At 41.3% G+C, this 24,375-nt stretch overlaps 1 protein-coding gene across 1 annotated transcript in view; it reads left to right on the top strand.

The window, feature by feature from the left end:
• babam2 (BRISC and BRCA1 A complex member 2) overlaps nucleotides 1-24,375 on the top strand; it is a 191,826-nt gene that overhangs the window by 42,377 nt on the left and 125,074 nt on the right. The window contains exons 5-6 of the mRNA XM_024135970.2: nucleotides 13,246-13,440; nucleotides 14,865-14,939. Of these exons, the coding sequence (XP_023991738.1) occupies nucleotides 13,246-13,440; nucleotides 14,865-14,939 (270 nt within the window). The remainder of the gene's footprint in view (nucleotides 1-13,245; nucleotides 13,441-14,864; nucleotides 14,940-24,375) is intronic.

Raw genomic sequence — 24,375 nt, forward strand, 5'->3', positions numbered from 1 at the left:
ACAACGAATGAAACGGCCAGAGAGGTGTTCATAGAATTAGAATAGTAATAGGATCTCTATGGAGGAGTTATTGTGACGGTAGGGACCAGTGTTGGTCTGTGTTTCCCTGGGGGAGTGGGACCCTATAATCTTTGGGTACATTGCATGTTTTCTCTTAATGTAGCGAACATATTCATGTTTCACCTATTTATCTCTGATTTAGAAGGTACTGTTACACAAACACCATTCTGATTTAGGCCTACACCAGCACTGGTATCCGGCTCTATTAGCTAGCCAGCTAACAAGCGATTAGTATTAGCTCCTAATGCATTTTTTTTTAGCCGCGACTTTCTAAGAAAAGTGAAACTAGCTGTTTGCAGACAGTAAGATACACAATCTAATAGTGTTATTATAGAACACTTGTGGATTTATATTTAGAAGCAAAGTGGGAAGCAGCATCATTTTCATCAACATATTTGTTTTATCTGCTGCATTGACCATGCGGGCTGACGAGTGTACAGTCAAATCAAATGTTATTGGTCACGTGCTTCGTAAACAACAGGTGCAGACTAACAATGAAATGCTTACTTACGGGTCCTTCCCAACACTGCAGAGAGACAAATATACGAATAATAACACAAGGAATAAATTAGAGATCCGCGACCCGAACCGAGCACGACGGGCCCCGACAGGTAGGGCCTGTTAGGTAGGGCCTGTTTAGGTAGGGCCAGTTTTTTGCATCAATTACTAGGGACCGGGCAGGGCTCGGGTATCACAAAATTGATTACTGACATTATGAAGCTGCGCCAATTTTCTCGTGCTCTGCTGCGCAGTACAGTCATATCTCAGATCATCACATGGTGTTAGAAGTGCTTCAACCTTGTCAAATATAAAACAGGAGAGATTATTTAACTGAAAATAATCATTTTCCTTGAGTTTTGTCATCTGTCTTCATTGAGTAGAGCAGCCCAAGCGGAGCCGTTGCTATAGATACTCAATGACTCAGTGAGCCACCGTGAGCTGAGCGCATGCAGAGCGAGCTGCGCGCAGGGATTGAGTGACAGACAGAGCAGAACAGCTAATGGATTTACTAATGGAAGAAGTTATTTACGGTTTTGGGTTTCGGGCAGGGCTGGCCTTAAATTTGGCAGAAGCAAATGGGCCTAGGTAGGATAGGGCCTGAACATAGTGTAGGGCTCGGGCTTAAAATGCATGCCCTTGCGGGGCATTAAAATATATACACAATGAGTAAAGATAACTTTGCTATATACACGGGATACTAGTAATGAGTCGATGTGCAGGGGTACGAGGTAATTGAGGTAGATACTGTATGTACATATAGGTCAGGGTAAAGTGACTAGGCAACAGGATAGATAATAAACAGCAGCAGCAGTGTATGTGATGTGTCAAAACAGTTAGTGCAAAGATGATAAATGCAGATAGTCCGGGAAGCTATTTGGTTAAATATTTAGTTCATCCTGAATGAGTCGTGAATAATGATGAGTGAGACCGTTACAGAGGCGTAAATATCATACCTCGCCAAAAATGCTAACCTCCCCTGTTATTGTAATGGTGCGAGGTTAGCTTAGTTAGTTTTAGGGGTATGATATTTTTCGGTTTGTAACTTTCTCACGATTCATTCAGGATTATCCTTAATCATGGTAGCATTCACATTAATGTAGAAGTGTTTAGAGAAACATATTATATTCTTATTTACAATCAAAGTGACTTCAATATGACACTACATTATTTACCATTAATTTCTATTGGGCACAAAATAATGAAACACAACCATCCAACAAATGTCGTCACAAGCTTGATGTAGTCATTGGAATATGTGACCAAATACTTCACTTTTTGCTACTTTAATACACACTCAAGTGGATTTGTCCCAAAACTTTTGGTCCTCTAAAATACTAGGACTATGTACAAAAAGTGCTGTAATTTCTAAACGGTTTACATGATTTGGATGAAAATACCCTCAAATTAAAGCTGAAAGTCTGCACTTTAACTTCATAGTCATTGTATCATTTCAAATCCAAAGTGCTGGAGTACAGAGCCAAAACAACAAAAATTGCCGGTGTCCCTATACTTTTGGAGCTCAATGGTATAGTAAAATACGTTATACTGCCCAACCCTACAGTATGCTGATCTAGGATCAGTTTAGCCATTTAGATCATAGTGGATCCGATTATTATGGACAGGGAAGACCTGATCCAAGATCAGCACTCTTACTCTGAGAGGTTCTGCCCATGAACCTGTTCCTAGGCCGTCATTGACAAAATAATTTTTTCCTTAACTGACTTGCCTAGTTAAATAAAGGTAAAATAATAATAATAAAATGTGCAATTTGCATGCCCCACCCACCTGGGGGGGGATCTCTCTTTTTCAGCCATCTATTTCTTGTGTTTGAGGGGTGCAAAATTCACTTGGCACTTAAATCTCGCTGGATTGATGGCTTTCATTGGACTCCTGCGACTCTTTCATACTCTTGCTTGTGCCTGTTGTTTTTTCCTTTTAACGTTACGACCGTGGAAATGTTTGTAATGACCTGTCAAACACACCCCGGTAATGGCTGAAATGGGCTTAATGGAATAGATTGTCTTTCCGTTGCATCTATAAGAACGCTAAAGCTTTGTCAGGGATTTAATGCATCATCTCGACATTTACATCACAAAAAAGGGAAGAAATAACTTTGTTTTGATGGGTGTACATTTCTTGCGGGAATAGAAAAAAGTAATAATTTAATTAGAGTTGAAATGTTTATAAATTAGATGCACTGAAATGAAAGCAACTTCCGAAAATGAACACTCAGATTATAGTGATATTATGTCTGATCTCGCAAACTATGTATAGATATGTGTTATCTAGAGCCAAGCGTGTTGAATTTTAATCTGAAGGTATCCTACACACTTCTTGAATTATGCAACAGAACGTTACAACAACAGTATTTAATGAGGCAGTCTAGACAGCGCAGGTTAATGCAGGTAGGCCTAATATATTCATACGGTGCCTTCGAAAAGTATTCAGACCCCTTGAGTTTTTCCACATTTTGTTTTGTTACAGTCTTATTCTAAAATTGATTAAAATGTTTTTTCCACCTCATCAATCTACACACAATACCTCATAATGTCAAAGCAAAAACAGTTTTTTAGACATTTTTGCTAATTTATTAAAAACAAAAAATACATAAGGATTCAGACCCTTTACTCCGTACTTTGTTGAAGCACCTTTGGCAGCGATTACAGCCTCAAATATTTCTTGGGTCTGACGCTACAATCTTGGCACAGCTTTATTTGGGGAGTTTCTCCCCTTCTCTGCGGATCCTCTCAAGCTCTGTCAGGTTGGATGGGGAGCGTTGCTGCCCAACTATTTTCAGGTCTCTCCAGAGATGTTCGATAGGTTCAAGTCCGGGCTCTGGCTGGGCCACTCAAGGACATTCATAGACTTCTCCCGAAGCCAATCCTGCATTGTCTTGGCTGTGTGCTTAGGGTTGTTGTCCTGTTGGAAGGTGAACCTTTGCCCCAGTCTGAGGTCCTGAGAGCTCTGGAGCAGGTTTTCATCAAGGATTTCTCTCTACTTTGCTCCGTTCATCTTTGCCTCGATCCTGACTAGTCTCCCAGTCCCTGCCACTGAAAAACATCCCCACAGCATGATGCTGCCACCATCATCCTTCACCGTAGGGATGGTGCCAGGTTTCCTCCAGACTTGATACTTGGAATTCGGACCAAAGAGTTCAATCTTTTATTTTCATTTATTTAACCTTTATTTAACTAGTCAAATCAGTTAAGAACAAATTCTTATTCACAATGACGGCCTACCAAAATGCAAAAGGCCTTCTGCAGGGGCTGGGATAAAAAATACATTTAATAAAAATATAGGACTAAACACACATCACGAGAAGAGAGACAACACTGCAAAAAGAGAGACCTAAGACAACAACATAGCATGACAGCAACACATGACAACACAGCATGGTAGCAACACAACATGACAACAACATGGTAACAGGTCAAAACAGGGTACAAACATTATTGGGCGCAGACAACAACACAAAGGGCAATAATCTTTCTTTCATCAGACCAGAGAATCTTGTTTCTCATGGTCTGAGAGTCTTTAGGTGCCTTTTGGCAAACTCCAAGCGGGCTGTGAGGCTTCCGTCTGGCCACTCTACCATAAAGGCCTGATTGGTGGAGTGCTGCAGAGATGGTTGTCCTTCTGGAAGGTTCTCCCATCTCCACAGAGGAACTCTGGAGCTCTGTCAGAGTGTGTTAGAGTCACCTCCCTGACTAAGGATCTTCTCCCCCGATTGAGAAGTTTAGCCGGGCGGCCAGCTCTAGGAAGAATCGTGGTGGTTCCAAATTTCTTCCATTGAATAGTGATGGAGGCCACTGTGTTCTTGGGGACCTTCAAAGCTGCAGAAATTTTTTGGTACCTTTCCCCAGATCTGTACCTCAACACAATCCTGTCTCGGAGCTTTACGGACAATTCCTTCGACCTCATGGCTTGGTTTTTGCTCTGACATGCACTGTCAACTGTGGGCCCTTATATAGACAGGTGTGTGCCTTTCCAAATCATGTCCAATCAATTGAATTTACAACTGGTGGACTCTGATCAAGTTGTAGAACCATTGGAAACAGGATGCACCTGAGCTTAATTTCGAGTCTCATAGCGAAGGGTCTGAATGCTTATGTAAATAAGCATAACTTTTTCTAACTTTAAATAAGACCTACACCACAACACTAGTGAGACTCATGTCGCCTACAGTATATCGATTGGTGTGACCGCCAATAATTACATATGGGTCTCCCGGTGGACGCCGGCTCGGGTATCGAACCTGCATCTGTAGCAATGCATTTTGCACTGTGATGCAGTGTCTTAGACTGCTGCGCCAGTCGGGAGGGCTACTGTAAATGGTGTCCAGGTCAGGATAACAAAAACATTTCTTTATTAAAGACTATCAGAAAGAAGCCATGAATGAGTGAGTCACTTAACTTTATGTAGGTGCCAGGCTATATGACTGTGCCATCTACTTGATAATATGTAACAATATTTTGGAGGTTATTTTGTTTGTTTTTTTAAATGAAAGTGAGCGATTGTAATCTGAATAAAAGCCAAAATAATATTTATTTTTTAGAGGGAGAGAAACGCTGGGTCAATTGTGCGCCGCCCTATGGGACTCAAAATCACGGTCGGATGTGATACATAATAATAATAATGTCTATTGTCCAACTACCTGCTAATAGCCATAATGGCGCTGTACAACGTGACCGTTTGGGTTTGAAAGAGTATTTTCCAGTAAGCAACAATTTGTTTACCTTCATTAGTCTACTTTGTTCCAATATTTCTGTAATTCAGTAATATTTATTCCCATAGTAATTCGTTATAGATCCATAACTAAATAAACATCTGCATTTTGAAAGAGTATTTTTATCAACGAAAGCATAAGGATGCTGATGAAGAAATACAGTACTGTACAGTATATGCTTTTACATTTGGATAATAATGCATTTAAAGCATTTTGAAGATATAAGCCACCTGCATTTTTTTATTAGGCTACTGTGCAGTCTGACAAGTAAACATAGCCTACATTACATACTTTAGTAAACATGGAAAAGTGCCTAATTCCTTACATAAGGGAGAGCAGGCCATGTCCAGATATTCTCGGTGACCTAAAGTACTCATTAACTCTGTCTTTAATGCTTTTTCAGGTTGCATCAGTAATGAACAGAAACTTCTGAGACACAGTATTAATGATGAACACCCGGGTTCACTGGTAAGCCATATTTGCCTCGGGATCCATCCCAGTTGGTATTCTGTGCCCACTCGTGGTATCTCTCTTTGGTTACACATCCTTGGAATAGCAGAACAGCATAACGGTCCGGGTGGCCCTTGCTGTGCCTGGTGAGCAGTTGGTCAAGTTCTGTTGTCAGTAGAGGAATGGAAATGTCAGGGTGAACCCGACGACCTGATGAACCCGCCATGTATGTTGACTCTGCCTGTCGGAGGTGGAGTTCCAGAGCACACAGGTGTGCCTGGCATGGATTGTGACTCCATCTCGTTCCTCGCCCTCTTCAATGCGTCATTCTCCGCCTGACTTTCCGCCAATGCCGCCTATCTCTGGACCAATGCATCAGCTGTCGCCCGTATCTCTGCCCTCCGATAATGCTTCTCTTTCTGCTGGTCTGCCTTCAATGACTCGATCTCGGTCTTCAAAGTTTGAATCTGATCCATGTGCACCTTCATCAGATGAGCAGAATGGTACCGCCCTGAGCCCTCATCAATCACAGTGGCCTATGATAGAAACGGTAGATCAATTAAGAACTAAAAGTGACTCCAACACACACATGCTGCGTACACATTTGAAGAATCTAGCAAAACTAACCGCTTTCTTGGCAACCAATGTGTTTTTTTCGGTGCGGCCCATTGTCCAGCTCTTTGTCCACTGATCTCCACGGATGGTTGTCGGCATGGTTGTATGCTCTGCAAAAACACATTCACGTTTTTAGTACATATTCATTTATTTATTTTTATTTAACCTTTATTTTATTATCGATTTTATTACACAGTATGCCTACACATTGATAGGCTATATACTTTTTTTTTTAAAGAAAATGCACTGAAACCAAAACACCTATAGTTTTGGTGATCCTCTCAGCGCCGGCTCATTTTCAAGTCCTCTCGTGGTTACGGGTAGCATCTGCATTTTGAATGTCTTTTTCTAGTTATTTAATTAACGAAAGCATAAAGATGTTGACGAAGAGATACTGTACTGCTGTTTTGAGTTAGAAATTTTACACTTTTTTTGTAACACTTAGAGTACTTAATTAAGCATTGAGTACATTGCAAGTACACCTACAGTAGCCGGGCTATAAGAGTCTATTGTCCTGCTAATTGGGCTACAAGTGTTTGAAAACCTGTTTTCAAAATGCCACCAGCTGTCCATCACTACTGTAAATAAAAACACAGCATCTTGTTTACGTCTTGTGTCTACCTTTCCTTTTATTACTTTTAGAGTTTGGGATTTACAAATGTGTGCTTTTCATGTCATTTTTCCTTAAATCCAGTTCTGATTTAAGTATAACTTTTGACTGACGCCTTTAGTGAGAGGTCTAATGCTTTAATATTTAATCATATCTGCCCTCCAAATTCATATCTACGGGGCATTTTTCACGCCATTATTAGTTACATTGTTTTAGTTTGAACGTGCAGACTGGCACTAAGAACAGCGGGAACGTTTCCCTAGTCAGCGCCATTATTAGTGCAATGCCCCTTAAAGTGTTGCTCTGTGCTACCCAATGGGGCGGGGTGTGGGTCCACCACCCCTTCCTCTTCCTCCCTTCCCCATGGGCTAGGTCCGTCTTCTGTGCACCGCTCTGTGGCCCATCCCGTGCCCCCTGCCCTCGTGCCTTGAACCTTGCACGCCCACCGCTATTTCAGTGGATACAGCTGGAGAACTGCAAGGCAATCCCATTGTGTGCCACTCGGGAGCCGTAACCAATATGACCTGCTAATAACAGGGTTAATAATATATCTGTGAGGATATCCAAGGGGCTTTTATATGAATCTAAATTAATAATAGTAATAATAATAATAATCGCTTTGTTAAAAAAAATTACATTTTGGAGATGATTTCATTTTCAAATAATGTAAAATGAGCGAGAAAAAGGCCGTTCTTGAACATGGGGTGAGACATTGTTACTAATTTGTAAATGAAGCCAGTTTGTTATTTAGAATTATTTATTTATGTTTATAGAGGGAGAAAAACCAAAAACCTATAGTCATCTCATGGGTCTCCCAGTTGAGGCCTGCATGGGTATTGAACCAGCATCTGTAGCAACACAGCTTGCACTGCGATGCAGGGTCTTAGACCGCTGCGCCACTCAGGTGCTGTACAACGTGACCGGTCGGGAGTAGGCTACAGTACTACAGTAAAAGCAAAATAATCCTATAATTTCCACACCCTATTGTAGTCTAAGTTTCTCGTAGAATAAAAACCTTAATGTAACGACCATTTTTTTTAAATATTGAAGTCGTGCACAATTATCCATTTCTATTTAGGTTTATGTTTCCCATTCATTGTCAATTAGAGACACAGTAGCGCCAAAAGCATAATCAGTGCTCTAACTCCCCCTTGCGCTGGTCTGGAGCAATGAAGTGGTGATGCAGGATACCGTACTAAACCACAAATTACCTTAAAGTCCCACAGCATAATCGCAAAACTTTTAGTGGAGCCACCACTGTAGTGCCATGTTGGGCCCAAGCCGCATGGTTGTCTTTAGGAACACTACAGGGCTGAGGATTCCATTGCCAAGTGTCTTAAACACATGACAAGAGCAATTTAATGTGATCTTAGACTTGGCACTTTCCGTGGGCGAAACAGGGTGCGAGCCCACACTTCAATTAGAAGACTAACTGCGGATTAATTTAATACTTTATTTTTATTTTTATGCCTGATACGTTCAAGTCAGCAAGCGATTTATTGGATCAGGTTGCCAGCATATATAAAAATCACATTAAATGCACAAACAAATATTTGCCTTGGCCTATATAATTATCTTTACATTTCAGATGGCAGCACCCTTCTCTCTGTGCGGCTCAGTGAAATATTGGACCGGCACGACACAGTCGTTATGGCAGAGGAAGACATAATTCTGTCAGCTTGGGTCTCTTCAGTGAGAGGGGGCCTACAGCTTGTTCTTGAGAACATGTGATTTCACACGTCGTACCCATTTTCTCCTGACCTTGTTCTATTAGCTCCTTATTGGTTTGGGAATCTGAAATGATGCCCAATTTGCTGAAAGTTATTGTATTTTCCCCAAGACTGCATCCAATGAAATGTAATGTCTTCTCTAATGGAATTGCATCAGCCAGTCCTGTGGATTTGTATGCTACCTTGTCAGGTTTGGAGCTAGATTGTGTTTGTCAGTGACCTCTGACTATCTTTATGTAGTCTATACATTCCCCCCTTTTTATTAAAATGCTGTTGTTTAAATGCCCCATGCAGCCGTATTTATATCAATATCAAATCATTTCTGGGTAACAATTAAGTACCTTACTGTAATATTTTTCCATTCAAATGGACAGAAATAGCTTTTTAGCAAAAAACTATTTTTCAAGCAGAAATGTTTCTGTTTGAGTGGGGAGGGGAAAACGTAAAACTCACTGTAATTGGCAGAGGGGATTGGAACACTTTGTTATTGGTCTATAACCAATTTACTTTCTGGTGTTGACACCAGGCAAGCCAAAACTCCCACCCATGCAATTATAAGGTCCTGTGTAAATTGTATTTTCAACCAGCAACACTGATCACATTTTTTCACACTTTTACAGTGTTAGTTTCATCAGCTGTTGTACAATACCATACAAAACACAGGAAAGCAGAATTTTGAATGCACTGGGCCTTTAAAAGAAGGAATCTAAGACCGATAAACTAGTCTAATTAATTATCTTGCATCATTTCCAATCCCCCATATATTTTTTTGTAAATAAATATATAACATGTGGGTCTAATGCTGATTGGTTAAAAGCGCATTCCAGCCAGTGTCTATTTAAGCAATAATGCATGACGGGGTGTGGTATATGGCCAATTTACCACGGCTAAGGGATGTTCTTATGCGCAACGTGGAGTGCCTGGATACAGCTCTTAGCCGTGGTATATTGACCATATACCACAAACCCCCGAGGTGTCTTATTGCTATTATAAACTGGTTACCAACATAATTAGAGCAGTAAAAATAATGTTTTGTCATACACGTGGTATGCGGTCTGTTATACCACTGTGTCAGCCAATCAGCATTCAGGGCTCAAACCACCCAGTTTATAATCCACAAGTTACCATCGGCTAACTCCAATGACATTAAAATGCCTATTTACTCTGTTCCATCTCACTGCGCAATCCACTGTCTCATCAGCCCAGGCAGGGAAGTTCTAAACTTGATCTCCACTATAAAAAGCATTTAGACATTATCTCACATTTCTTTTAGACTAACATTTCGTTTTCAACAGCAGAGATTTGTATAAACCTTGCTATATATCTCTCCGACATTTGCAACATTGTTTCAATATTCAAATTCGATCTCCAACTGTCCCATAAGAATGAACCTGTAGTGGTCGGGAGTCGGGACTAGAGAGAGAGAGACAGGCAGCGTTTCTCAGCCAGTCTAATTCATGAATCAGCTGGCATCATTTTTATATGTGTGTATATATATATATATATATATATATATATATATATATTATATACAAAGAAATGTCAATTGAAAAAAGTTCAAACAAAACTGTTTGAAATGATAATGTTTTAGTCAAACATATCTGTTTGGGCTTCTTATGGTCAATTTGTCGTCTACAAATGATTTGTAATTATGTTCCGGCCCCCCGACCATTCGCTCAAGATAAAATCGGCCCCGCGGCTGAATCTAGCTGATGATCCCTGGTGGTAGGCCTACCTTTTTAGACTCAAGAATCAATTACAGTGCCGTTCTACCATCTGTGAGCCCCAAAAGAGTAGGCCTAATGGTTTGTCAAGAGGAAGTTTTCCTTATATCACTAGTATATCCCTGCCCCTCAGCCCTTGCTTATTTCTCTCTTCCTCTTTTTTCCTTCTGCTGCCTTTCCCCCTCCCTCTCCCTTCCTCCTCAGTGAAGTTTCAATGATATATGATGTCACAATCCTGACACAGCACTTCCTCTCAGTCCCGCCTCAGTTTCAGCTCGTTCCTGCCTCTGGGCCATCTTGCTGCCTCTTTGGACAATGCCCGTCCTTGTTTGCATCTCCCTCATATTTCGGGAAGCCCGACATTGCTGGTAACCACTCGCAGCTCAGGATGATGAGGTCACCGGTACTGAATGGCCTAACTTTGCCCTCTGCTTCCCTGTTCGATGGCAGGAGGAGGGGCGTGGTCCAATAGGAAACAATGGAAGCTTTCTTCTGACGTGATATGGACAGACAGACTGACGTAGACAGACCGACATACAGACAGCCAAGCAGTTAAGTTGACAGAGGTCAAAGACTGGCCTTGTGTCATCATTACTCCCCAATGCATAAGGGTTGGTATGGGCTACTTTTGGGACCTATGACCCTCCTTATCCACACACTCACGTTCATAGTAGCTGATTTATCTATACATTCGCTCTACAACTGGACCGACCTATGGCCGGTTGACAGAACTGCTATACAACCACGCCAAAGAAACGGAGTGATGCATACAAACCGCAGCATGAGCAGAGAATACACATTGGAACAGCTGCCATCAGACTGGAATTGTGGTTATGTCATCACCGGTTATGTCACGACTCAGTTGTTTGTTGTTGTCTAGTCACAGTTTGGTCATTTGGCTTGGATCCAGCTTTCAGAAGGGGCCAGTGACAGGGTTAGCTTTCACTTCTTCACGGGAGCTTTTAGGCCTGTGTTCATGGACTTAGTTCACCAGAGTTAAGATCAGTTTGATTTCCATACCAAACAAGAATTTAAACTGAGATATATAAGTGTGAAAATAGCATTTTCGGGTTCAAAGGCCATTCAATTCAAGCCTGGATTGACCGGCTTTGAAATGGAACTGACCTGAACCGATGCAGTGTGCCCTCTAAGACAAACTTGTTGTGAACTGATCAAAATAATATGAATAGGGTCATTAGACTATATTGTCTTCCAAAGAAAATATCCTTTCATGTTGGCTACACTCCATTTTGTACTTTGATTTGAACCGTGAAGTTCTGCCTTCATGCCTGTCCTATTGTTGTTTGGAGTGCTGTCCGTAATGATGACTAGCTTACTGTAAGTCTCGCTCAAATGGGCAAGCTCCAGCTCAATGGATCTTCCCTCTCCTTTCTCCATCTGTATGTGTGTTTCAGCTAAGCCTGCAGACAAAGTTGTGCCTCACTGAAGCGAGCAAAAATCATGTTGAAAACAACAAGAGCACTGTCATTTAAAAGTCCAAAAAGTGTGACAAACTCATTAAGTCACTGCCTCTGTTCTCACACGTGTATGCCCCATTTTGAACTATTGAGTTTCCTCTACTACTCCAAGTAAGTCGACAGGAGACCACTGCGTAGTGCTACGTTGCATCTAGGCTCAGTCGTCCATTTGTGTTTATTTGGCTGACATGTTTCCCGCAGTTTGTTTTCGCACAGTGTCACTCAAATTAAAATGTTATATTTTTATTCCTCATACGTCAGTGAACAATTACCCCCCTTCAGAGGGAGGAATAACATCCTGTTTTGTATAATTAGGCCAGTGGAAGATGTTGTGTAACAAGGCTTACCGATTCGTGACAGGTGGTTGCTTGTTTATGCCTTGTTTACTGTACATTTGCATACCTGTTGTCAGCTTCAGTCAGTGAGGTCAGGGGAATTTGGCATTGTTCATGCAAATACTCTGTTTGGTGGGAGGAGAGTTATCGCAAATGTACAATGGACTGTTCAGACACGCAAGGGTCGCTCTGTCCACTACTCAAAATAGCATACGCTGTATGGAACTGGAACTCAAAATGCACTCAACATGTTTAATTTAAGGATCAGGAATGTCCCAACAACACTCAGAGTATATTTTTCCCTTCTCTGTTGTCTAAATGGAAAATATTCCATTTGTGGCTCACAAAGTCCAGTCTTTGATGCCTAACCAAACCATTGTGTACCAAAAAAGTTGGAGCGCCAAAGAAATATTGGCCAGGTCCCTGCTATCCTTATCCGCTTCCTTGAAACAATGCTCCTTCCCATCACTAACATTTGTCTTGGTAACTTTCCTTTCCTCCTTTTTGAGCCAGTTCTTTCAACCATTTTGGCAAATGAGGTCAGATATATTGCCGTTGGGGGGTGGGAATGATCAAAGGATTCCCTGCGAACCGACGCAGCTCTGTGTCGCTTCAGGAAATCCTGTGGCGATGTCATGTTCCTGCGATGCAGGAAGAAGAGAGGGGGTAAATGGGATAGTTTGGGATTATTCCCGTAATGGATGTCAATGGGGCTCTAGTGAACCAATGGGGCTCTTTCCTCGCCATTGTGTTTTCAATTCCTTTCATCGTTTCAATTGATTTCGCTCCTCTTACATGGCTAAATGGCCTCTAGGGTAGATGAAATCAAGTCAGTGCCTCAAAGGATAGTTCTCTGCAGTTAGATACCAGAATGGATAACATAGATCATGAACTGAGACTATATCGACGCAAAATGAACATGCTTTGAGTTGTATAGGCTTTCAGCTATTTTGTTCACTTTGCACCAAGGCCTTAACAAAAAAAAACTCTAATAACTTCTCACTCTCTCTCTCCAGCACCTGGTCCAGTGGGATGCGGGGGACCCGGAGTGCCTGCTGCAGCTGGTGAAGGAGCTGATCCAGCAGTACCACCAGTACCAGTGCCAGCGTCTGCGCGAGAGCTCCCGGCTGCTCTTTGAGTACGACAGCCTGCTCGAGGACCCCAACTACAGCCGCAGCATGGAGATCTACGCCGGGCACAAGAACAGCTGGGTACGCTACATGATACAGCCACGTCGCAGGGCATAGTTACATCCACCCAGAGTTGTGCCTAGTATGTGGCTCAGCATTCAGCTTCTCTTTGTTTGAAATATTTTTTGGTGCACACGCACACTGATTATTTAAAAACTTTGCACTGGTTTAATTTTGTGTACAGACTGATATGAGGCTATAGTTTCTCTTGATTCTCTCAAACATTTGACCCCCACATCTAAACCTCATCCAATCTAAACCTACATAAATTGCAGCACCTAAACCCCAGACATAATGTAGACATACACAACCAGTTCAGCTGGCTACATGGTTAATACATTCACAGCAGCGAAGGGAATTTCGCTGTCACTGAACCGCCTTGTGAAAGGGCGGATTATGCTAGGTGAGGATGTGGCGCCCCAAGCATGTTCCAAAGCAAGGCCGTGTGTATATGTCTGTGTCTACTCTGTGTGTGTGTGTGTGTGTGTGTGGAGACACACTCCCCCACTAACTAACCTACTACTTTTATGGAATAGAAGGTCTTATATATGTGCCTTGATGGGAAAGGATGATTTTTAGGGAAATGTCAATGTGTACATGTGAAAGTTCTGTCTTTGCAGATGAGGTTTGCCTTAAGATGGCTTTATTGTTCTATATCTCGTAATTCCTTTCGTCATATATTTGTTAATCTGCGTTATTTCTACATTTTTACATAATTTTTCTTGGAAAAGTTGTTAAAGACATTCTCTGGAACTTTGGCGACTAAGTATTTTTTTAAACCTCAGGATCTGGGCTGGATGTGTTGATGTGTAGTTCATACATTCATCATCTATAAGCAGAATTACTGTTTGGCCTCAATTAGCCACAAAATCCCTAGTTTGAAAGTGACTTTTAATGGAGGCTGAACCAATAAGCTTCAGCCCCTCATCATTTGAGTGACAGCTGGAAAGATGCGCACACAGCAGAGCGGGAGAGAGTAATGACGCGGTGCACCTATCTGCACGTATGTGACGTAGTATGCAATTTTCGGCGGTCCACTTTTGTCTCGTAGGTGCTACTTTCAGAACTACTAGCTAAAAAGTATCTCTTTCAATGGATTGATCATTTTTTCTAGACCGTAGGCTAAAAATACAATGAACCTTTTAGACTTAGCTAGTCAGCAAATGAACCACATTGAAAATCCGTAGGATCAATAGCTCCCTAAAATCAGGAAATAAATACCTCTCACTTGTCCAAAAATCGGCCCATTAAGACAGATGGATGAGATGTATTCAAGCAGGTTCTGAAATCTCATTTGCTATTCACTCATCTTTAGCCATCCCTAATCATTCCCATGCAGTACGCCTGTGTTGTTTCTATATGACCTGTGTGTTACCCTGTGTGCCTGTCTGTTCTCCATCTGTACACGGTGTGATGTTCTTTTTCCCTTGCCTCTCGTGTTCCAGACGGGGGAGTTCTCCGCTCGCTTCCTGCTCAAGCTCCCTGTGGACTTCAGCAACATCCCTGTCTATCTCCTCAAGGTAACCAACCAACCAACCAACCAACATCCCCCCTTCATACATGTGCTCACACACGCGCAAAGGAATATGCGTGCGTGCAAAGGAAAACCTTCACTGTATGCCTTTAAGCATGCATCACAGCAGATAAATAGGGCTAGAACGAACCCTGTGTAGGATTGTGTGTGTGTCTTCTCAATCTGTATGTATCTATTCAATCTTTGTGTGTTCAGTGTGCACGCAGCCCCGTACACATACAGCCACTGGTCGCCGGGGCTGTGAGTTGACTAATCAGCAGCCCGTCACTTCCTATCAGCTTTTAGCTGAGTGGTGTCTGCAGGCTGCGCAGACCAAGCTCTCCCTCCCTCCCTCCATCTCTCTCTCTCTCGTTCTCCCCCTCTCCGTCTTTTCACTGCGTGTGGTTGTGCAGCTAGGCCTCGGGAAGCCCAAGCTCGCTGGCCTTTTCCAGCTGGCGACGTGTTTGTGAGAAGAAATGATGTTAAACATAAGGAAAACAGCAGCAGTCATCAGCATCACGGGCCTTTCGTCCCTCACGTCTCTCAGCACTGAAACGCACCAGTCTCTCTGGACACAGTTAGTGGACTATCTTATCCCTTTTCAAAAACCTGCCAACCTTAGTGTTCCGGCAACTTTTTTCTGACTTTTCTTTATATCTGAAAGGTATCGCCGGCGACAAAACCTGTATTTTTATTCCTGCCAAACGACCTATTTATAATTGCGGTAATGTATTTAAAAATCCCGCCGACCCTTCAGTAAAAACGTCGCCTTTCATCTTACCGTCTTTGGCACGCATTAAATCACATTGTTGTCTGACATCAAACTTGTCCTTGTCATTATGGAAAAGTATAAACACAAAAAACGGCAGTTTGCATGTCATTGCAGCAGCCTAGTTCAAATGGCATTACCTGCTAAATTTGTTGCACCTGAAAACCCATCTGTTTAAAAATGTATTTAGGATAGCTATGTCAATCTAGCAAGCCAGGCACGTAAAAGCAACTTTTTGGACAACGTTTTGGTTTGATGCTAGCGTGTTAGCTAGCTCCAGTATCTAGCTGGCTAGCCAACTCATAATTACCAGAACATATCTGACAATGTTTTGAGTTTAACTGTCGCCAACCTTTTATTCCCCATAAGGAAAATGAACAAGGTAATTATTTACAAGTATGGCGAGCTGCTAACTGTGTTGTGAATGTGAAGAAATTAAAGCAGTGCATTTCTGTCTGAAGAATTTGGAGCTTGCTGTCCTGTTAGGTTACCAGGACAACAGTCGCAAACAACAGGGTCAAAGTTGAATGTCTCTTGCTCAGGTGCGGCTAAACAATGGCTACATAAAAGGTGAATGCTGACAAGAATGTGGTAAAAATGGGGCTGTTTGAAAGGGGACCATATCAACATTGCCCAATACTTTTTTCAGGCAACGAACCGCGAATCAGGTATCTGTCTACAGGTGCAAGGATATGGGCATACAACTGAAGTCCATAGACATGGTCCTGTGTGGCTTGGTTGGTAGAGCATTGTACTTGCACGTCAGCATCGTGGGGTTTGGTTCCCACTGTGGCCACCCGTGCTAAAATGTATACATGTATTACTATAAGTGTCTGCTAAATGGCATATTTGTTTATATTATACTGTAAGTCCAGGTTTAAAAGTGTGGGGACAACATTGTTGTGTCATTGGTGTTATGTTGTCTTATAGGTATATGCCTACTTTTTAAAAGCCATTGTCTGTGTCCCCACCTGGAGATGTCCCCAAGCCAGGTAGGCATGTCAACAACATGCGAGCCTCGCGGGAAGGAGTTTTGTAGGCACGAACATGACATTTTTTTAAAGAAAGTTTGTTTTATTGACAAAGCTATCAACAAGGTCCCTATTTCTGCCATCATATCATATTCCTAGTCAATCACACGTATAGGTTAGCGGTTTTCTGTTCAAACTATTCTTTAAGATCATATAATTTCAAGTGAACGCAGAATATGTTGCTATTGCGCAATGCGCTATGGCAAGTCATAGATACAGTAGGCTTTGTGTAATCAGCGCTGTGATTTTCTCACTCGGTCCCTTTTCGTGGAGCTGTCTAATATCTGTTGTTGGGGGCGGTGGTGTAGTGCTTTTTGTTTTTAGGTACAGCAGCACAATTATTTTCTTTTTGGCATAATTTCCTCATGAAAGTTGGTACCGACATGTAGCTTATTGTATGATATCATTTCAGAATATACATACAGTGCCTTCGGAAAGTATTCAGATCCCTTGAATTTTCCCACATTTTGTTACGTTACAGCCTTATTCTAGAATTGATTAAATAAATACACATTCTCAGCAATCTACAACCCATGATGACAACGCGAAAACAGTTTTTMAAAACATTTTTGCCAATGTATTAAAATATAAAAACAATTGCTTTGAGACTCTAAATTGAGCTCATGTGCATCCTGTTTCCATTGATCATCCTTGAAATGGTTCTATAACTTGATTGGAGTCCACCTGTGGTAAATTCAATTGATTGGACATGATTTGGAAAGGCACACACCTGTCTATATAATGTCCCACAAGTTGACAGTGAATGTCAGCAAAAACCAAGCCATGAGGTTGAATGATATGTACGTAGAGCTCCGAGACAGGATTGTGTCGAGGCACAGATCTGGGGAAGGATATCAAAACATTTCTGCAGCATTGAAGGTCCCAAGAACACATTGTCCTCCATCATTCTTAAATGGAAGAAGTTTGGAAAAACCAAGACTCTTCCTAGAGCTGGTCGCCCTGCCAAACTGAGCAATCGGGGGAGATGGGCCTTGGTCAGGGAGGTGACCAAGAACCTGAATTATCACTCTGACAGAGCTCTAGAGTTCCTCTGTGGAGATGGGAGAACCTTCCAGAAGGACAACCATCTCTGCAGCACTCCACCAATCATGCCTTTATGGTAGAGTGGCCAGATGGAAGCCACTACTCAGTAAAAGGCACATGACAGCCTGCTTGGAGTTTGCCAAAAGGCACCTAGACTCTCAGACCATGAGAAACAAGATTCTCTGGTCTGATGAAACCAATATTGAACTCTTTGGCCTGAATGCCAAGCGTCACGTCTGGAGAAAACCTGGCACCATCCCTACGGTGAAGCATGGTGGTGACAACATCATGTTGTGAGGGTGTTTTTCAGCGGCAGGGACTGGGAGACTAGTCAGGATCGAGTCAAAGATGAACGGAGCAAAGTACAGAGAGATCATTGATGAAAACCTGTTCCAGAGCGGTCAGGACCTCAGACTGGAGTGAAGGTTAAGCACCCTAAACACACAGCCAAGACAACGCAGGAATGGCTTCGGGGCATGTCTCTGACTGTCCTTGAGTGGCCCAGCCAGATCCTGAACTTGAACCCGATCTAACGTCTCTGGAGAGACATGAAAATAGCTGTGCAGCGACTCTCCCCATCCAACCTGACAGAGCTTGAAAGGATCTGCAGAGAAGAATGGGAGAAACTCCCCAAATACAGGTGTGCAAAGCTTGTAGCGTCATACCCAAGTAAATTCGAGGCTGTAATTGCTGCCAAAGGTACTTCAAGAAAGTACTGAGTAAAGGGTCTGAATACTTAAGTAAATGTGATATTTCTGTTTTTTTATTTTAATCATTTTGCAAAAATAAAATAAAACATGTTTTTATTACAATATGGGGTATTGTGTGTAGATTGATGAGGGGGAAAAATAAGATAATCGATTTTAGAATAAGGCTGTAACCTAACAAAATTTTGAAAAAGTCAAGCGGTCTGAATACTTTACGAAGGCACTTTAGCCTACAATGCATCATCCAAATGTAACAATTACCTATGCCTACACAGTAGAAATAGTGGCTCAAATAAAACAAATTAAACAAATGTTACAATTACCTATGCCTACAAAGTAGAAATAGTGGCTCAACATAAATAAAAATAAAAAATTCTAAAACAGCAAGTTAAGCCTACCTAATTATAAATAAGGCCATTACTGTCAATTGTGAATGATAATTCTTCACATTTTACGGGTGAAACTCAAATGCTGCGTCTGCATGTCAACCATTTGATCCGATCAGTTTCATGGTAATGTGCATTTCGATCGTATTCTTCTTTTAATGATGTAASTAGCCTGCTGTTTGATAATATCATTTTCAAGCAGAGGGAGCATATTATCCAAGCATATTAAAGCCTAGTGGTGCACGCTGTTGAGTTCTGGCCCCATGAGAACAAATGATTTGTAGTTAAAAATATATATATTTAAATATCAGTGAGTTATACTGAGACKAAGGTCTCTTTTACTGATGAGCGCTGAATTACATAAATTACTGAAAATACACACATACAAATACAAAATGCAAGCAGAAAGAAAAACACTGTCATACAAAACAAAGACATTTGTCAGATACCTGAGCGACCCACACACTAAGGAGAAATCCGTTTTATAGGCCTACTGCAAGTAACCTATTTACAGCCAAGACGGTCAGAGACCCACGAAAGCAGCACTGCCCACTCTAGTCTAGGCTAACCTGGCAGAGTTGGTCCAATAAAACCCAAGCCCCCGGATGGGTTGAGCATAATATAAGGAATGAGAGCCTTGATGACCTTGTACCTAGCCAGTGTGGATTCCGGTGGGGTACCCCCACCCAGGTAGCGGCAGTGCTGGCAACACTAGCTGCAGTAACCCATGGCGAGGGGCACATACTCGGAGAGGGGTCAAATTATTGTGGCCCTGGTAGCACAAAATAATCAGAAGGTCTGACTGCACAGAGATGCTTGGGGAAATGGTCACAACAGGGGACCTGTGTGTGTGTGTGTTTCAGGGTGGGGTGTTTGAGCACCATCAGCTAGGACTTGACATTGGTTAATAAAATCTCCACATTCTTGCTCAATTTTGCATGCCTTCTCAAACAGCTACAACTGTATGTGCATTTGCACATCAAGTCTTCACTTGAGTTGGGCTTGGGGATGGAATAACTGTTGAACATCTGAGCTTGTTTGGGGGAAGGGTGGTGATTGTGCGTGTGCGTGATTGCACGTGTGTGTGTGTCCCACATCTGTTGCTATAGGGTAATGATGTTAGGGACAATACAGGATGAATCACAATAATTGTTTGCCAAAATAATAATTGCTTGCCAAAAAATGTACATTTTGTTATGCCAATCCTGGTTATAGGTAACAATCCTATGTATTAACTGCCAACATTATTACGCATATTATTTGTTAATTGTGGAAATAAATTAAGATATGCAAGAATTTTTTATATATATTTTGTCATTTTATTTTGTATAACTGTATACAATTCAATGGAGGTGAGTGTGTTGGAAATGCTTTTGGACTGGAGGGGTTGAAATATACTTCTCCCATGGGCAACGAAACTCAAAAGGGGTGATGATATAAATTAACAATCATTTTGATCTGAATGTGCAAATTGTTCAAACAGATCCACAAGGTAGATTTAAATATGTAATTGGACCATAAACAGATTTGGCTCATTAATCTATAGACGGTCCAAATAATGATGATCCACGCTTCTTTGAAAATATATATTACAATTTATTATGCCGACAAGCAATACTCTATTATTATGGTGGGAAATTATAATACGGATTTAAATGACTCAATGGACCGTAAAGAAAATCACACTACAAACTATCACCCTTAAGGAAATCACAAATATCATGGATATAATGGAACTAGTGGATATATGGCTTAAATATCCTGACCTAGATAAACGGTCTTCTGAGTACATCAAAAAAAGTTTGGTATACCTCAACTGGTATGCCATCCAGCCCTGGAGTTTTCCCGGACTTAAAGGTATTTTTAAAGTACTGGACAGCTTTGTGACATCAAATGGACTTTAGTGGTCAAGATTTGTTGGTATCTGTACTGATGGCGCAAAAGCCATGACAGGGAGACATAGTGGAGTGGTAATGTGTGTGCAAGCAGTTGCTTCAGACGCCACTTGGGTACACTGAAGCATCCACCGAGAGACTCTTGCTGCCAAGGGAATGCCTGACAGCTTGAAATATGTTTTGGACACTACAGTGAAAATGGTTAACTTTGTTAAAGCAAGGCCCCTGAACTCGTGTATTTTCTGCACTATGCAATGATATGGGTAGCGACCATGTAACGCTTTTACAACATACAGAAGTGAGCTGGTTTTTTAATTGAGAAACGATCTTAAAGTTTTCTTTACTGACCATAATTTTCACTTGCATGATGACTAGTTTCTCACACGACTGGCCTATCTGGGTGATGTTCTTTCTCGCCTGAATGATCTGAATCTAGGATTACAGGGACTCTCCGCAACTATATTAAATGGATAAAATTGAGGCTATGATTAAGAAGTTGGAGCTCTTCTCTGTCTGCATTAACAAGGACAACACAGGTTTTTCTATCATTGTATGATTTTTTTGTGTGCAAATTAACTTAAGCTTACGGACAATGTCAAATGTGATATAGCGAAGCACCTGAGTGAGCTGGGTGCGCAATTACGCAGGTACTTTCCCGAAAAAGTCTCCAGTCCACTTACCGATATCTGAACAAGAGAGCCTCATCGAAATTGCAACAAGCGGTTCTGTGAAAGTTGAATTTAATCAGAAGCCTCTGCCAGATTTCTGGATTGGGTTGCGCTCAGAGTATCTTGCCTTGGAAAATCGCGCTGTTAAGACACTGATGCTCTTTGCAACTACGTACCTATGTGAGAGTGGATTCTCGGCCCTCACTAGCATGAAAACTAAATACGGGCACGGCCTGTGTGTGGAAAATGATTTAAGACTGAGACTCTTTCCAATACAACCCAACATTGCAGAGTTATATGCATCCTTTCAAGCACACCATTCTCATTTACCTGTGGTGAGTTATTCACACTTTATATGTAAGATGGCTAAAGATCGAGCAAAATTATTGATTATTATATTATTATTTGTGCCCTGGTCCTATAAGAGCTCTTTGTCACTTACCACGAGCCMGGTTGTGACAAAAACTCACTCTCATTCTTATGTTTAATAAATGTATCGTTTGGTGTGTGTGTGGCAGGCTTACAATGATGGCAAAAAAACAACATTTGAGAATGCGCTGACCCTGGTGCTAGAGAGGGTATGCAGCTGGAGGTTGAATGTTTGAAGGGGTACGGGACTATAAAAAGTTTGGGAAGCACTGAATAGATGATGTCGACTGAATAATCTGCTTTCTACTGTTTATGAGAGGCAGGATTTATTTCTAAGAAGAAGCCTATTTTTCTTCTCAGCGTCTTAACTAACTCGTCAATAAGCTTTTTAAAAGACAGCATTTCATCTATCCAGATGCCCAGATACTTGTAAGCAGAGAGATGGTCAATAGGGACACCATCCAAAGTACATATGCATAAATATTCAGAGTTATTTTTATGTGCTCTAGAGAACAACATATACTTAGTTCTACCTGCATTTTAAAATAATTTCAGGTAAATTAAGTTTTTATGTTATACAATGATTGCAGACTGTAGTTCAGATAGAGCCTGGTCAACCGTGGGGGCCAACAGCAGACACAACAGTATCATCGGCATACAAGTGCAGGTTACAATTTTTTACAGACATGTCTATATTGTTAATGTAAGCAGTAAAATCAGTCCCAAAATCGAACACTGCGGGACACCTTTTGTAATATCCAGGAAACCTGATTTAACACCATCTGTAGATACACATTGAGTTCTATCTGTCAATTAATTTTTAAACCAGTTACATGCAGCCTGGTCTAGGCCAATGAGGAAAGCCTCTGAATTAGCAGTGAGTGATCAAGAGTATCGAAAGCCTTTGACAGGTCAGTGAAGATGGGCGGCACAATGTTGTCTTTTATCCATACAATTAACGACATCATTTATAACTAGGGATGCAGCAGAGATAGAGCTATGACCTGGTCTAAAACCCGACTGATGTACATTTAGAATACATTTCAAAGATATGAAAGATCTTAGCTGAGAATTAATCAAGGATTATAATATTTTAACTAGGCAAGAATGTTTAGAAATAGGGCAATTTAATTATTTAGGTTGCAAGAGTCACCTATTTTGTGAAGGAGGAGTACATGGGCCACCTTCCAAACCTTGGGGATAGTACCAGATACAGTTGAAGTCGGAAGTTTACATACACCTTAGCCAAATACATTTAAACTCAGTTTTTCACAATTCCTGACATTTAATCCTAGTAAAAGTTCCCTGTCTTAGGTCAGTTTATTAGTTTATAGTTTATTTTTAAAAATAGTTTATTTTAAGAATGTGAAATGTCAGAATAATAGTAGAGAGAATCATTTATTTCAGCTTTTATTTCTTTCATCACATTCCCAGTGAGTCAGAAGTTTACATACACTCAATTCGTTTTTGGTAGCATTGCCTTTAAATTGTTTAACTTGGGTCAAACGTTTCGGGTAGCCTTCCACAAGCTTCCCACAATAAGTTGGGTGAATTTTGGCCCATTCCTCCTGACAGAGCTGGTGTAACTGAGTCAGGCTTGTAGGCCTCCTTGCTCACACACACCTTTTCAGTTCTTCCCACAAATGTTCTATAGGATTGAGGTCAGGGCTTTGTGATGGCCACTCCAATACCTTAACTTTGTTGTCCTTAAGCCATTTTGCCACAACTCTGGAAGTATGCTTGGGGTTATTGTCCATTTGGAAGACCCATTTGCGACCAAGCTTTAACTTCCTGACTGATGTCTTGAGATGTTGCTTCAATATATCCACATAATTTTCCTGGCTTATGATGCCATCTATTTTGTGAAGTGCATCAGTCCTTGCTGCAGCAAAGCACCCCCACAACATGATGCTGCCACCCCCGTGCTTCACGGTTGGGATGGTGTTCTTTGGCTTGCAAGCCTCCCCCTTTTTCCTCCAAACATAATGATGGTCATTATGGCCAAACAGTTCTATTTTTGTTTCATCAGACCAGAGGACATTTCTCCAAAAAGTATGATCTTTGTCCCCATGTGCAGTTGCAAACCGTAGTCTGGCTTTTTTATGGCGGTTTTGGAGCAGTGGCTTCTTCCTTGCTGAGCTCATTTTACTGTGGATATAGATACTTTTGTACCTGTTTCCMCCAGCATATTCACAAGGTCCTTTGCTGTGTTTCTGGGATTGATTTGCACTTTTCGCACCATGTTTTCATCATTATTTTTTACTATTTTCTACATTGTAGAATGGTGAAGACATCAAAACTATTAAATAACACATATGGGATCATGTAGTAACAAAAAAGTGTCAAACAAATCAAAATATGTTTTACATTTTAGATTCTTCAAAGTAGCCACCCTTTGCCTTGATGACAGCTTTGCACATTCTTGGCATTCTCATCCAGCTTCATGAGGAATGAGTTTCCAACAGTCTTGAAGGAGTTCCCACATATGCTGAGCACTTGTAGGCTTATTTTCCTTCACCTTGCGGTCCAACTCATCCCAAACCATCAAAATTGGAGGTCGGGTGATTGTGGAGG

This window comes from Salvelinus sp. IW2-2015, unplaced genomic scaffold (assembly GCF_002910315.2).
Source record: "Salvelinus sp. IW2-2015 unplaced genomic scaffold, ASM291031v2 Un_scaffold702, whole genome shotgun sequence".
Lineage (NCBI taxonomy): Eukaryota > Metazoa > Chordata > Actinopteri > Salmoniformes > Salmonidae > Salvelinus > Salvelinus sp. IW2-2015.